We start from the raw sequence: 15751 nt of genomic DNA on the forward strand, positions 1-15751 counted from the left end.
TGTCTGTTTGTCTGTTTGTGTGTCTGTCTGTCTGCCTGTCTGTGGCATCGTAGCTCCGAAGGGATGAACCGATTTAGATTTAGTTTCTTTTTGTTTGAAAGCTGAGTTAGTCGGGAGTGTTCTTAGCCATGTTTCATGAAAATCGGTCCTCTATGTCGCGGTCGGGGGTTTTTTCAAAATTTGAATTTTGTGGTTAGGTTAGTTTAAGACTCTAGAAAAGTATCTATCGTATTAGGCGTTACACCTGTGTCTGTGTTCTGTTTAATAAGTAAAATTTGTGTCCAAAACTATCAAATGTATGAAATAAGAAGTTGATTTTCAATAAGAATCAATATTACACATTCCGTGTGGTGACGGGTTAAGAATTTCACCACTCCCTTTCTTCCCGTGGGTGTCGTAGAAGGCGACTGAGGGATATGGGTTAAATAGTGACGTAGGCGAGAGGCTGGCAACCTGTCACTGCAATGTCACATTTTCGTTTTCTTTCAACCCCTTTTTGCCAAGAGTGGCACTGAAACTTGAGTAGTTTCATGTGCTCTGCTTACCCCTTCATGGGATACAGGCGTGATAGTATGTATGTATGTATGTATTACACATTCCAGTTATAATATACGTACGAAAAGATTACTATAAACGTTTTTAAGTTGGTAATACTTTGTTTGCCGTAAAGTACCTAAATAAGTGATAGATGAAGCCTCAAAATGTGACAACAATGATAATGTGGAATACGGGGCTGCATAATGTAATAAAACAACTTTAATCAACATTTCGCCTGCAGTGCGAATGACCCTCGTCGTATTTAAAATGTACCTCTATACGGAACCAGCTCTGTTTATTAGTGGAATATCAAAAATGTTCCTCATAGTTTAATGGTCCACCTAATTAACCTGCCGTACTCGAATAAAACATTGTTCATAAAAATTGGAACTCGTTAAACCCACAATAAACCGGGCACTAAAGCGGCCATAAATACCGTATTAATACGGAAAACAAAATACTAATGTCTGGTTAGTGTAAGTTTTTATAGTTGATGTTAAAAAGTTTGCGCGTTTAAAGAAGGGATGGATGTTTGTCACGATGAGCCGTAAAATGTGACGGTTAGTAAAAGTTTTAGTTTTTGATAGACAAGGGAGATAAAATATAACAACTAAACATACTTATAGGAAGAATAACAAGGCTATATGTATACGCGGAAAATATTGATTAGATTAATTTATTTCTCATTGAAAATGTACATTTAATTTTACTTGTAATTTTTTCGGATTCGTGTTAAAAAGATCGTCTCTCCACAATATTAAAATAATAAATTATAAATTGGATATTGAATCAGATAACGCGTCAAAGGCACATACAACTATATTTTTTATTCTCAGCTTTCTGAGCTTTAGCTTTATTTTTTGCCTTTTTGTTACTTCATCCTCTAGTAATAGGAATCAACCATAGGTTTATGTTTAGTGTTCAGAATAGGGCATTAATTACAACATTAGTTCGGAAAAACTATACATATAAGACGGAGGATAAAAATAACTCAAGTATTTCAAATTTGAATGTGAATAACTTATCGAATGCCACAGAGTAACAACCACAGAGCGGTGTATTCCAAAAATCTACCGAATGTAAGTGCCGACGTAGGGAAATTATTTACCGTGCCGTGTGTGGTCCAATTAAAATGGTCTCCGGTAATTTATGTGTCCTCAAGTACCTACTCCTTGTCCGTGAGCCAGGTCAACCAATCACAGCGCGAGATACATTACTAACACAGTCATAAAGTTCAGTGGGCAAATAATTTATCAGTCATTTAAAAAGTGTTTTAGCATTTTGTGTTCTCGTATTTTAATTACTAAGTTTTACGATGAAATAATCACTTGATACATTTACGGACTTATAATTTTTAAAAAACCTTAAATCCTTAAGATACATTTTATTTGAACTTAAATTATAAACTGCAAATAGAAACGTGTTTTTGTAAGTACTTACGATCGCCTACAGTCAGAATCATATTATTGTATAAGTTACAAACTTACGTTTTATTATAATTTGTTTATAAAACATAAACATTATCCGCTTCCTAGTCGACCATAAACCAAAGATTTACGACATTTATAATTACAAGCGAAAATTCCAAATTAACTCGAAAAAAAAACAAATTGCAATTACCAACGAAAACTCATAGACATAAATCATGGTAACAAAAGATCTCGCTAATTGGGCGTCACCGTATACCGCCGCCATCTTGGATTCAAGTCAGTTCTCGACAAAGAGCAGAAAAAACTAACGGTCGGAAACACAATCTCTTACCGCGAAAGAATATAAAAATCGTTTGGCTATTAGATTCCGCGGCAATGGCGTACGACATTTTTATTTTGAAAGCGACACATATGCACAGTTCGCGGAGGTAAGTTAATGCAGTACCTTGACTATGTTATTTTTAAAATTAATATTTTATCATAGATTCGACATTCTATCAATTCTCTCCTGACAATTACAATCGCAATACTTACGATTTAAGACAAAGAGACGTATAGAAATGTATCAGTCTGAACTGAAAACCAAGTAAGCACGGATGGATTAAGCCATTTCGAAATAGATGCGTTTAAAAGACCGCTTTCCGGCTCAAGTAGAAAAGTTATAACACATTTCAACTAACAAATAAGAGATTTTCAGATAACGTCATTGTCGACTTCGGCTTTAACTCTGATTTAATGTAATTAATGACGATTTAGTTACCTACAGATAACACTTGGTACGTATCATACTATAATGTCTTGCCGCCCACACTCGCCCGAAGTTAAAGTACTGCCGATACGTTCGCTGTGGGTGCGCGGGCGCGGGTCGCAGGTATAAACAAATGTGCTAAGTAAAAAATATTATTATGGCATAATGCGCCATAAAACACGGCGGTCGGCGCCCGCGCCGCGCCTCTCAAACTGCTCGCCGCCGTAGCGCGTAGCAAGCGCTCGTAGCGCCGCGTAGCACGACATAGCGCTACGAACCACGGTCACTGACTATTTTTTTAACAAAATTATATACCTACTGACTTATCTGAATGCTAAATTTTTTTACTAATTTACAAATTTACTCACATGGCAAATAAAACTAAATAGGCAGAAAAAGTCAATTAAATGTTAATGTTAAATTAGTGCCAATTTTTATAACTTTAGCTTTAAATATCAAATTGATGATGATGAAACGTGAAAATAAATTCAAAATAACATTCTAGAAATGTTTTTCTGTTTAACAATTTTTCATTTGGCACCATCTTCTCTCTTACCATTAAGAATAGTTTATCACTGAACAGTATATTTCACAGGTTATTGTTCATTAAATGTAAAACGAAATGTATTTAGTACTAATACATAAAGCACAATAAATAAAAAAGTTTGAGAACCACTAGAAGATGGTACTTCAACATAAACAATGTTAGTGATTTCTATTAAAACCATTCGGCATTTACGAATTATATTAGAATAACGTCTGGGAACGGCTATCTGCGCAATGCGCAATAAATAACCCGAGCGGACAGGCGCGTGCGCAGCCCAAACACTACAGTATTCCGTTTTAGATAAAGAATATATTTGAATGGTTGTTGTAATTCTATTTGGTAACTATCGGTAATAAAAATAGTTAGGATTTGGTAAGCGGCGTGCATCATCGCGGTATGTCTCATACAATCTAGTTTATGATGGTTTATTTATTTAAACTATATGTAAGTGGGTGCGGTGTCACGGCGTGGTGTGGTTCCGCTAGCTGCCTACTTTTTTGGTGTCACTCGTGGTTCTTGCGGTGAAATTTTCTTTGTCTGCGAGTTTGGTTTATGTTGATGCTACAACTTGTCCTCTCAAGCCAAGATGACGAATTATTTTGTAAATGAACTAGATGATTCATATATGTAGAATATTTTTGACAGCTTTTTTTATGGTGCTACTTTACCTGTATGGTACTGCGGGGCAAATCTCAACGAGGGGGCAATTGTAACTGATCCATTTTTTCCATTATTACACTATGATGTTGAGTTCTACTTTTATCCACTGAACACACCTACCATATACAGAGTGGGGCCTGTAACAAAGGCGAAGAATTGAACTCTAGGCTATTCTCCTCATACTGATCAACATTTGTTCGGCGACTTTTAAAAATAACTTGTATTTTGATTTTTATCACCCTTGAAAGTTTTTTCTAAGAGGTAATGTATTGCGAATTCTGTTAAGTCTAAAGTGTGACAGACAACGTCAATGACAACAATAATGGCGTACATTGAAGCTAATATTTATTTTGTATGAAAAATTAAAAATTTTAAGACTTCATAATTTTTAAAAGTCACTGAACAAATGTTGATCAGTATAAGGAGAATAGCCTACAGTTCAATTCTTCGCCTTTGTTACAGGCCCCACTCTGTATAACCGGTGGACACTCTATTCAATAATGCAAACATTGTAAAACATGGGAAAAAAGGGCCAGTTACGATATATTTGCTCCCCAGTTGAGATTTGCCCCGCAGCGCTGTACTACATATATCTTTATTGTTGAGAAAAGGCATATTATTAACACTTTCAGCATCACAACACAGTAAACATGAACGAATTCTTTACAAACGGGAGAATGTGTAATACAAATCCATATGAATCAGGTATGGTGACCAAATATATCATGCATTTTACCGCGCACATGCTTGTTACATACATTTATACAATACCCTACGTAAAATGTTATTAGTTACAAGATATATTAACACTTATTTACATTAATACATAACAGACATGCAAGACACTACATCTACTTAGTGCAGTGTATAAGCGAAAATACAATAGTGTTGAGGCAAAAGGGTTTTACATATCTTTCCATAGATACAATACTTATGTTATGCATTTCAATTGGAAAATCTAGATCTTATCTTAATATATAATATACTAGTACCATTTCATCTCAATACTAAAATTACTAAAGTAATGCTGTAAGAGTATTAAATATTATTTATAGACACATAAGTAAAAGTTCCTATTTCTCACTAAAATATGATTGCTAATACGAGATACTAAGTATTCAGGATAATAGAGTGCAATACCTACTAGTTTGCCTCTTAGTATATTTTATTTGAGACTTACTTTCTTCATAATAATGGTAAATAATACTTCGATTGGGATATATACGTAGATACATACATGTATACTGGGAATATACTTTTTTACTAAGTAGATGGCCTAGTGAATATTAAATAGGTACTTATACAGTTTCATTAAGCAAGCAAATAACATTCAGGACATAATTTAATTTCAAAAAGGTTACTCATGTATTGTACTTATATAAATTCAACAAGGTTTTGTTTGACAGGGTTGGACAGGCGCAGGCGTCGCATGAAGCATGGAGGTAAGTTCGCTCACCCAGCCTTGGTGGAACGCGGGCTGCAGGCGGCAGTTGAGGTCGGGGTCGGAGTGCGCGCCGCTGCGGGCCAGCGAGCCCGAGGTGCTGGAGCCCGAGGCGCGCGCGCGCCCGCCGGCCAGGCCCGCGCCCTGCGGACCACGCACCGCCCCGCGTCAGCGCCGAGCCGCCATGATCACACATCCACGCTGCTTACGCCCTAAACAACACCCCTAACCTACTCAGCTCGACGTTGCCTTCTCCTGCTCATTGCTTATATTATAAGCTTCAACTTTGGTAGCTATACTGCTATGACTGCTTGTACCCTGTTGCTACTTTTTATCTCTTTTGTCAGTCTTAGCTCAGTACTAAGCTTGAGTTACGTAGAATATCGGACTAATTTGCCATCCTGTCTTGAAAATAATTATTATTTATTTTACTATTGATCCCTAACTAAAACTAATTTGATAATTGTTCTGTTATGTTATTAAATTCTTCTTCAATTTTAAATCTTGCACACGACTATAAAACCTTGGTTTCTGGACTTTCGAAGTTGTTTGAGATATAGAGTATACATACTTAGTTTGAGATATATACCTGATTGAGATATAAAGTATACATACTTTGTTCAGGGGTTGGTTTGTTAGGTGGTGGTTCTAAACTTTAAAGAATCGGGTCATTTTCAAGCAATCTCGGATTGAGGCTACGGGTTGAGGTTTGTCAACATTCATGATAATTAATAATTGCATAAGCATATCTGGGGTACTGGTGGGGTACACATAAATATAATATGATTTAACCAACCATAAAATAATATTCGTTTTTGGGTTTTCTCGACTTTAAAAAATAGGAACTTTTACAAGACTACAACGAAGGTTCCCGGCGTATCCTGTGGAAAAACTACAAGGGCTTTGATGGTGGCGTCAGAGGTGAGACACAAGATGAGGACAGGACGAGTAAATGAAGGACGGAAGAACTATGTCAAGAATGCAGATCTAAAGGTGGTTGCTACTTAGTGTCTATCGTATGTACACTTCATATTACTGAAGAAATAGCTAATATTTCTGTCGTAAACTCTAACGTTCTAAACGTTAACAAAAATATTAGCATTAGGTTACATGGAAGCTAGAAAGCGTTTATAAGTTTTAAAATGTTGTTGCTTCTTTAATTAGCAAGTATGTTGGCTTAAACCGCATTCTATATTTCCACGTAACTTTAGTATATCCAACAACAGTACGGCATATGATGGACAAAAGTACTTAAAGTCAGTGTGAGCACTGTATGCTTGTATGGGGTGATTGAAATCATGAAAAGCACAATGCAAAATCCTTGCAAAATGTGGCGGTTTTCATACTTTCATTCAATAAATTATTATATTCGGTGCAGTGCTTCCTTAATGATTGCAAAAGTAGTGCCATCATATAAAGTAGTGTTATATCTCCACCCCGTGTGTAGTGCCTACGGTAAGCTTCGAGATGTGTGATCATGTGGCGTCTATAAAAGCAACTATGTCTATTAGTAACTAGTCATATTCTAAACATTCTTTAGCGTTTGCATAGTTACTTGTGGTAGTAAAAAGTACTTTACATACATGCTTTGTATGATGATCGTTATGCACACAAATTAAAATATGTGTACGCTTTGCTACCACAGGTAAGAAATATTGTGAAGAAAGTAAACGTTAAGCCAAAAACAGATAAGTGAGAAAAATATTCAAGAGACAGGATAACATTTACTTCTTCGATACATATAAAACAAACACTTGCACATCGTGGCATTTATCTTCCATTATTCAAATCCAAAAGATTTTGAATGCTGAAAATGTACACAAATTACATACCTGAAATAGACATATGTAGGTAGACTATTTGTCATGAAAAATACGAGTAGATATACAACATTTTGGCGAATCTGTAAATGGCGTGAATATCAGAAATAATAAAAATTGGAGAAATAGAGTGAACAATCAATAATTATATTTTGAATTGCCTTTAAATTATAAAGTTACTAAAACATCGTATTTCTTAGAACTTTAAATATTTATTTTTAGATTATTTTATTTTAGCTTGGCTTAACATATTTATAAGCTATCTATAGATAACGCTTCTAAGATATTGTATCAAATCTTGAGATTTATAGCAAAGCGGTCTCCTTTAAGAGATCATAGCAAAGTGAGTCATGCTTTGTACAATTTTTAAATCACTGTCGCGTTGTTATTTAGCGGACATAGCACAGTATTTATGTCTTTTTTTACATAATTAATCCGTTAAGGGAATCGTTAATCTCAAACGCCCATAATCCTCTGTTCAAATTTTAGCCACGTGTAACATTTTCACATATTGTTGTCGGCAGGTCGCGCAAAAGTGACAGGAACACATATTTATGGTCATAGAGCTCGCCCACGCGACATTCATCGGTTCACTTCAAAAACTGTTATAAATTCCGTAATGTGGAACTATATGGTCGACATGGTTTTCGACATGTGCAGCTACGGCCGAATGGATCTAAACCAGTAAACCAACTTTGAATTAGGAGCACAGTCGTAAATGCTAAATAAATCCATTAAACTTTATATTATAGGCAAAGAGATGCTTCGTTAGATTTTTAGATAATAATCTCAAAAGAGAATAACCTACATAGAAAATGTAACTTAATATACATATATGCCACCCCAAATCAATTTCACTGAAGATATTCCTCAACCTATCTCGTAGTGCGCCTGTGGACTGGCGTGCTCAAACACCTTTGTTTAAGTTTTCGTAATGCCTATTAGTCTATGACACTATAATTATATTATTAAAATAGATTTTAATTAATAATATGTTTGCCAAACAGGCATTTTTATTCTGTACAACAATTATTATGTTACAACAAGGGAACAAATCAAATTAATTTATTACCTAAATATTTTTTGAAGGCGCCTAGCCTTATCAGAGATATCATACACTAGATAAATGTCGTCGGGTACTACGGCGGGCGGGTGGTCTAATGATAAAGACGTTAGCCGCGTAAGCTGAAGACCCGAGTTCGATTCCCGGCTCGGTCACCAGTGGGCCTTTTCGTTTTTTTTTTCGTGTATGATATTATTATTATTATTTATTTGTTTATTCATGAACAATAACAATTGTGTCTGAATGTACTACATCTAAATATTAATCTAACATACATACATTTTACAACATATAGTAAAAGCCAAATGCCAAAAAATCACAATTAGAATATTATTATTAGGTATTACTAAAATTATTTATGTCAGTCAATTTTCGTTGAAATCATTAATAAATTCTTCAATTGAGTAAAAGCACTCTCTCAACAACAGGGCTTTTAAACTATCTTTAACAATATTTAGGCTAGTAATGTTCCTCCACTCACTAGGAAGTTTGTTGTAGAGCTGTACCCCCTGGTAGTCTGCGCAATGGCTCACTACTTTTAAGTTTGGCTGCAACTTACAACGTAGATATTTCCTTCGGGTATTTAGCCGTATTTCTCTTTCTTCAGAAGTCTCGTATTCGCCTAGATTTTTAAAGACTGACCTGTAAGGAGCAAAAGGATGTACAAACACGGGGCGGTCAGTATTCTCATGTTTATAAAGTGTTCCTTACTTGATTGTGGTTGCGAAATTCGCACTATGGTTCTTATCACTCGCTTTTGTATTACAAAGGCTTTATGTATATTATAGTCAAATCTATTGCCCCAAAATTGTATACTATAGCGGAGCTTCGATTCAACCAGTGCGTGATAAACCATCTTCAAATGATTACGATCAACTACGTCCCGTAAACTACGCTATCTATTTCAGTTTATAATTATTATGTTAATATATCTCACTAAAAACAACATAGTTGGCATTAGCGGTAAAGTATACAGTCCGTACCCAGCGTTTCGCAGAATCCTTGCATTTGGCGAAACCAGATATGATTTAAATAAGTAAGTATACATGACGGCTAGACGACGAATATATTAAGGAGAAACTGCGCTGCGGCGGAAGCGACTCATCATCGCTACACTCAAACTTCTATTCATAATGCACATAAGTACAGTCAACTACGAATAATAACCATATAGAATTTATTTGACGAAATGTGCACGAAAACAATTCGTTAATTATATTTCGATAAAACATACAACTGACAAGATCTTTTATAAATAAATAAAATAAATAAATATTGAGGACACCTTACACAGATCAACTCAGCCCCAAGCTAAACAAAGCTTGTACTATGGGTGCAAAGCGACGATATACATACTTAAATAGATAAATACATACTTATATACATAGAAAACAACCATGACTCAGGAACAAATATCTGTGCTCATCACACAAATAAATGCCCTTACCGGGATTCGAACCTATAGGACCGCGGCTAAAACAATTTACCCAAAACCTCTCATAGACAATATACATTTACCACTCTATAGATATAAATAAGTACATATAGCTTACACGTGTGTAGATTTAATTTAAATATTAGAACGTAACTCTCTACGTTACTTAGTTTTACGAACATTTTAATGGTAATAGTAGGTATTAAATTATCAAATGTGACTGTGTCCAAACGATAAAGAACGGGCCATGCCCACGTCGGCCGCGATTATCGTTCCATACGCAAGATTCATTACACTTATTGGACAGAGCGAATATTACCATTTTCGTGGCTCGCTAATAGGGATGGAAATGAGCTGAGAACTAGATGTATCGATACTTTGGAAACTACATATATCGAATACATTATGTATAATATTGTGTAAATATGTGTAATATTTGTATACACAATACGTGTAAATTTTATTTTGTTTCCTTTAAGAACGATAATTACTTTATTTAATCTGATAGCGTACTATGTGTACAAAAGCACATTTTACCTAAATATTTGAAATTTATTCCTTTCATTTGCAAAGTCAGTAAATTAAATGATCTATTAATAGTCATGGTTCAACAAAGTTTAGAGTTTGTACAAAATTTATAATTCATCTAAGATAATTAAAAGCAATTCACCATTTATCTTTAAAGTTTATTAACTTATAAAGACGCTGTGTTTTAATGAAGTCAAGTTTGCAACTTGATTATAATAAATATTCAGATTCTTTGTTCTGATAGTCACGCAAAACTTACTAAAACTGTTTAAGTATACAAATTCTTGTAATAAAATTCGCAAGCATTGCAAATTTATTGGAATTCCAACAAGCTATTGACCCGTGTAAAATGTCTAAATTAGGCCTACTTATCTAATTTTTAGATTGTATATTTAGGTAAATAACCAAACAATTTGAATAAATACTGGAATTTTAATGAGATTTGAATCATGTTCTTTAATTCTGTCAGTCTACTACATTCGATTATTTAGACCTAACATACATAGACACAAGATCATGTGTACATATATTACTTTAGTAGTATGACGTTACATGCATACCTGAGCACTAAAAAGATTATATAACTCGGGAAGTTTATCGACAGATCCCTTCACTAGTGGAACCGGTTCGCGTGTTAATTGCGGTACCGAATCGGTATCGGGCCATTTGAATATCGGTTATTTATGGTCGCGACATCGCTGAGTACATCTCTACTTGTGGTAATCCTGCTAATGTATGCGCGCATACTTATACCAAACTATCAAGTGCGCTTTATGTAACTTCTAAGTGATTATTAATAAGGTTGATATTATTGTCGTATTCGTTTGGTTTTAAGTTGGTTCGGTGTACGTGCGTGGTCACTTGTGGTGGTACTGGTGTAGTGGTGGGGTTTTACCTAATTGCGTAAAGACGAATAATGTTTCGTGTCGGAAACTGGTTGTCGTTGCTGAGATGAGGCGGTATTACAATTAGATGTTTTTTGACCTTTGTGACCATAGACTACAAAATATTTAACGAACAATTAAAAAATTTATTTTAAGCGTTAGTAGCCTAGCGGTAAGTACGTGCGACTTTCGTTCCGGAGGTCGCGGGTTTGAACCGAACCCCGGCTCGCACCAATGAGTTTTTCGGAATTTATGTGCGAAATGTCATTTGATATTTGCCAATCGCTTTTCGGTGAAGGAAAACATCGTGAGGAAACCGGACTAATTCCAATAAGGTCTAGTTTACCCTTCGGGTTGGAAGACTTGGAAGGTCAAATGGCAGTCGCTTTCGTAAAAACTAGTGCCTATGCCAAATATTGGGATTAGTTGTCAAAGCGGACCCCAGGATCCCATGAGCCGTGGCAAATGCCGGGATAACGCAAGGAGGATGATGAATTAAAATATTTATTTTGCAAAAAAAATTTCAGTTGTAATCATTAAATGATTACAACTGCAATGATTACACTTATTATGGTATTTTTGTAATTATTAAGCAAATTAAGTTATTTTTAAGATCGAAAAACAATGGACTACAATGTTTTTTTGACGAGAATTATTCTTATATTCTTCTTGTTGGTGAAGTTGCCTTTCTTCTGAGCACCAAGAGATTACGATAAGGAAATTATATTGTATAGCTGATTCTGATAAATGAAATGTCTTGACTTTAGAACTCTTTGGAAACATTCCTCAAATTGTACATTCAGTACAGTAAAAATAATGACTGGATCAACAATCTAACGACTAGACAAACTAATATAATTTCGTAACCAAATCTTTTTCTCAAAATAGATTAATCTTAGAACATAAAGAGCGGTCAAGTGATCGTAAATTAAGGAAAAGGACAGCTACAAATATATCGAGATACATTAAGAGCTATTTAAACGGTCTTAAAAAATATTGCATAATATTTCAGTATCAGTGAGTTGACAAACAGTTAAGTAGTTAATTTACTTAAAACACTGCAAGTGCCGAAAAACAAGAGACATTTTCAAATGTCATTTTAATTTAAAATGTCCGATTGGATTAATTAACGTAACATTTAGATCAATTTTATTTAAGTACTATAATTTTTGCCTTTGCTAGAAAAGAAACAACAAAGTAAAATATTTTGAATAAGGATCATCAACTTGAGATGAATTGGCGTGTGGGTCCCATGAGCCGGGGCAGGAAGTCAGGATAACACCAAGACATATCCAGTACACACACACTACACAGTAACAGCAACACCCTTAACTAACCATCGGTAGACTTTATGCTCTTGTAATACGGATTACAAATGTACAGCTAACAGTGTTGTCGATTGTACAAAGAAGAAGAAAGAGCTAAGTAATTCATAAATGAATAAAAATGCCCATGTAGGTAACTGATCAGGAAATGCCGATTTCACATGCCGCTCTAAAGTCCGGTGGCCATTAACATGTGTGAGCGACCCGATCGAACCATACCGGTCGTAGGCGCCCGCGTCTACGGCCAGTATGGCTGCACTTAATTCTCTTGACGTTTATGGTCTCTTCGAGCAACTTCTCACTACCTACCCTCGCATTCTAAAAGATCAGATATAATGTAAAATCAACAGGACATGTGCCATTTTAGAATGGTGCAGTGGCGTACAGTTAAGCCGGTTACAATGGTTTCGAGAACGCGTGTCGTAAAATAGATCGCGTTTCGCTGGACCGATAATGTTCTTAGGTCATAAAAGAGAACTAATTAAAGCAAGGCGTCTTTTAAAGAGTACTTACAGTTTGATTGGTGATGATATTAAGGTACTCTCCCTGTAATACTAGAAAAGGTGTTAAAGTAATCTAATCCAAAGAAATTTCGTAGAGTGTTTGGATGACCAATGAAATAGGACTATTTGAATAACTTGAAGTGATTTGCTATCCTTCAGAGTACTTAGAGTACTGAGTCATGGATGTTTTCTATGTATATAAGTATTTATATATTATATTATATCGTTGTCTGAGTACCCACAACACAAGCCTTCTTGAGCTTACCGTGGGCCTCAGTCAATCTGTGTAAGAATGTCCTATAATATTTATTTATTTATTTATTATTTACTTAGCAAAAAAATCAAAGTAAAAATGCTCGGGTGACTTAGCTTTTATTGATTTTGGTGTATCTATACAATAACGCAATATCATGGATTACTATCAAACAGTTAACTTATCAAACACCAATAAGTAGACCCCTCTGAGTAAAATAACATCGATAGTCAATTATCATAATCTCGTCTCACTAATTATTGTATTTTAATAAGATACGTTACCTGCCTAATTATGAAGCAGCGCTTAATAATGCCAATAAATAGTTGAAATAACCGGTAATGTCCAATATAATAAACTTATTAAAATATGACGCTTTTAGATATAAATCTAAACGACAAGGCATTTTACGACTATAAAAATTAACGAAAAACGAAATCGTTCTCATGCAACTTCGCCTACGCAAACATAGAAACGTTCTTTATTTGAAAGTAAAAAAAGGTTTTTCGGCCAGTATCGCTCGTGAGTTTTTTATAATTATTTACGCCCGACACAATGCAACGATCATGACTCCGGAGATAAATGAAATAAACGTTTGTAGAAAAAACGCGACGTCGATTTGAGGACCGGCCGGGGCTGCATAAAAACGAAAGTGCATCCATTGTTGCACGAGACAAGACGATTTGGATGCGGCATTTAATTGAATTGAACCTTGTGCAACTTTAATTAATGACATTTAATAAAATGGTTGATAAAAATAAAATTAAAGTTGCTATCAAAATCTGTGCATAATCTTTGTCGTACCAAACCTAAACTCAAATGCATAATCCTTGTCATACAAAACCTAAACACAAATGTACTGTTGTTGTTAACATAAGAATGATATAGGAATCGTGTTACTGACCTTTAGTTATCGGGCGTCTAGTTCCCTGTGCCCGCGCCTAAGCATGAACTAGATACTAAATCTAGTTTTCTGGCCGTGACTTCGTCTACTTGGAATGATGATGATTGATAAAGATATAGATCCTATAACCTTATTCCACCTAACCAGGTTTGAAGCATGAACAGCCAAAGTGACTATCGCATTTACATTATTAATAATTAAAGAGTACATACATTTTAAGATGATACAGGTAGGTAGGTCAATTCTCCATACAAACGCTCTCGACTATTTCCTCCCTGATTTTTGAAGATAGAGCAATGATTTTTTCAACACAGATTATTACTATTTTTATCCGTGTCGGACCGTTTTGATTTTTTTGATATTCTTATTTTTAAAGACGCTAGAGCCCATCATAAAACACAAACCTGATAGGGTTTCATGGCACTCTGGAGTATGAACAAATGTAAGATTTTTAATATAGAATAAATAAATAATAAAAATAATAACAAAATTCGAAAAATGGCCTTATTGATTATGGCGCAAAAAAAGGTGCATGTGGTATCAATTAGCCAAAAAAACTAAACGGTCCGACACAGATTATTTCATTGTTATTCAGATTCTTAAATTTAATTACGATTGATTAAGTTTTGAAGGAGGAAACAGTCGAGAGCGGAACCTCGATTCTAAAGATTTCTTCGCAATATCTTTTAACTGAATGGACAACTTTTTTTCGATAAATCTAGTTAATAACACTAGTTTATTTAACTAAAATTCCCAAATCGAAAGGGGGGCTAGTTTCTATTTTAGCATTTTCGCTCCTGTAGCGTCTTATTTGTCCACTTGTACGTGTAACATATTGCCAGCTCCACGGATTACCCGCTCCTCCGTACGGGGCAGATTCGGTAAGGAGATATGATATTATTTTTTGTACGGTGCCGCGCGGGGGTGGCGACGCACACATGTAACTCTCTCTGTGTGTGTGCATGGAATAATTCGGGAACTAACTTTAATCTGTGAACTACAGGTTGACTTAAGTGTTGTATTTATATTAGACACGCTTATTTATAAGCGGAAAGGATTTACGAGTAGGTACATAGGTATGTAATATGTGAAACATATTTTCATTACGGATTGCTGTGTTATTGCAACAATCACACGCACGCATGCACGGCAATTGGTGCAAATATTATGTCTTTAAATTATTTCGAGTCTTATAAATGTTACCTATTTGATGAGATTTAACCTTCCGAGACCAATATGCGCTGGTCAAAAATTGTTAATTCATAGGTACCTTGGTTCAGGATAAATAAGATTTGGTCGTAATCCTAATTATACACCGGGCAATATTTTATTTTTTAATATAACTAAGTTTGAAACGTTCTTATTATGCAATTTAAGTCAACTCCAACTAAAATGTATAAACTACATCTCACACGCTACCCCGTATACCTGCATCACGTATTACATGCGAGCGCACAACATTCTAACACTTGTTCGGCGTGTGTCTTATTATTTGTGGCACACATGTGTGCGTGCCGCGTCAGGTGGATTTTACCTTTCGTCCTTTGCCATCCTTCGTAAAAAGGGCCTATGAGTCTTGCAACTTTACTAAAGGTTTTATCTTTTGTGCGGGTGTCACGGTGTAGCATATCGATAATTTATGTGTTGCGAGGGTACGTGAGAAATCGCGCCAG

At 35.2% G+C, this 15751-nt stretch overlaps 1 protein-coding gene across 1 annotated transcript in view; it reads right to left on the reverse strand.

Moving 5' to 3' along the window:
• LOC125226879 (voltage-dependent L-type calcium channel subunit beta-4) overlaps positions 1-15751 on the reverse strand; it is a 202160-nt gene that overhangs the window by 151889 nt on the left and 34520 nt on the right. The window contains 1 exon segment of the mRNA XM_048131038.1: positions 5379-5507. Within this exon segment, the coding sequence (XP_047986995.1) occupies positions 5379-5507 (129 nt within the window).

Source organism: Leguminivora glycinivorella, chromosome 6 (genome assembly GCF_023078275.1).
Source record: "Leguminivora glycinivorella isolate SPB_JAAS2020 chromosome 6, LegGlyc_1.1, whole genome shotgun sequence".
NCBI lineage: Eukaryota > Metazoa > Arthropoda > Insecta > Lepidoptera > Tortricidae > Leguminivora > Leguminivora glycinivorella.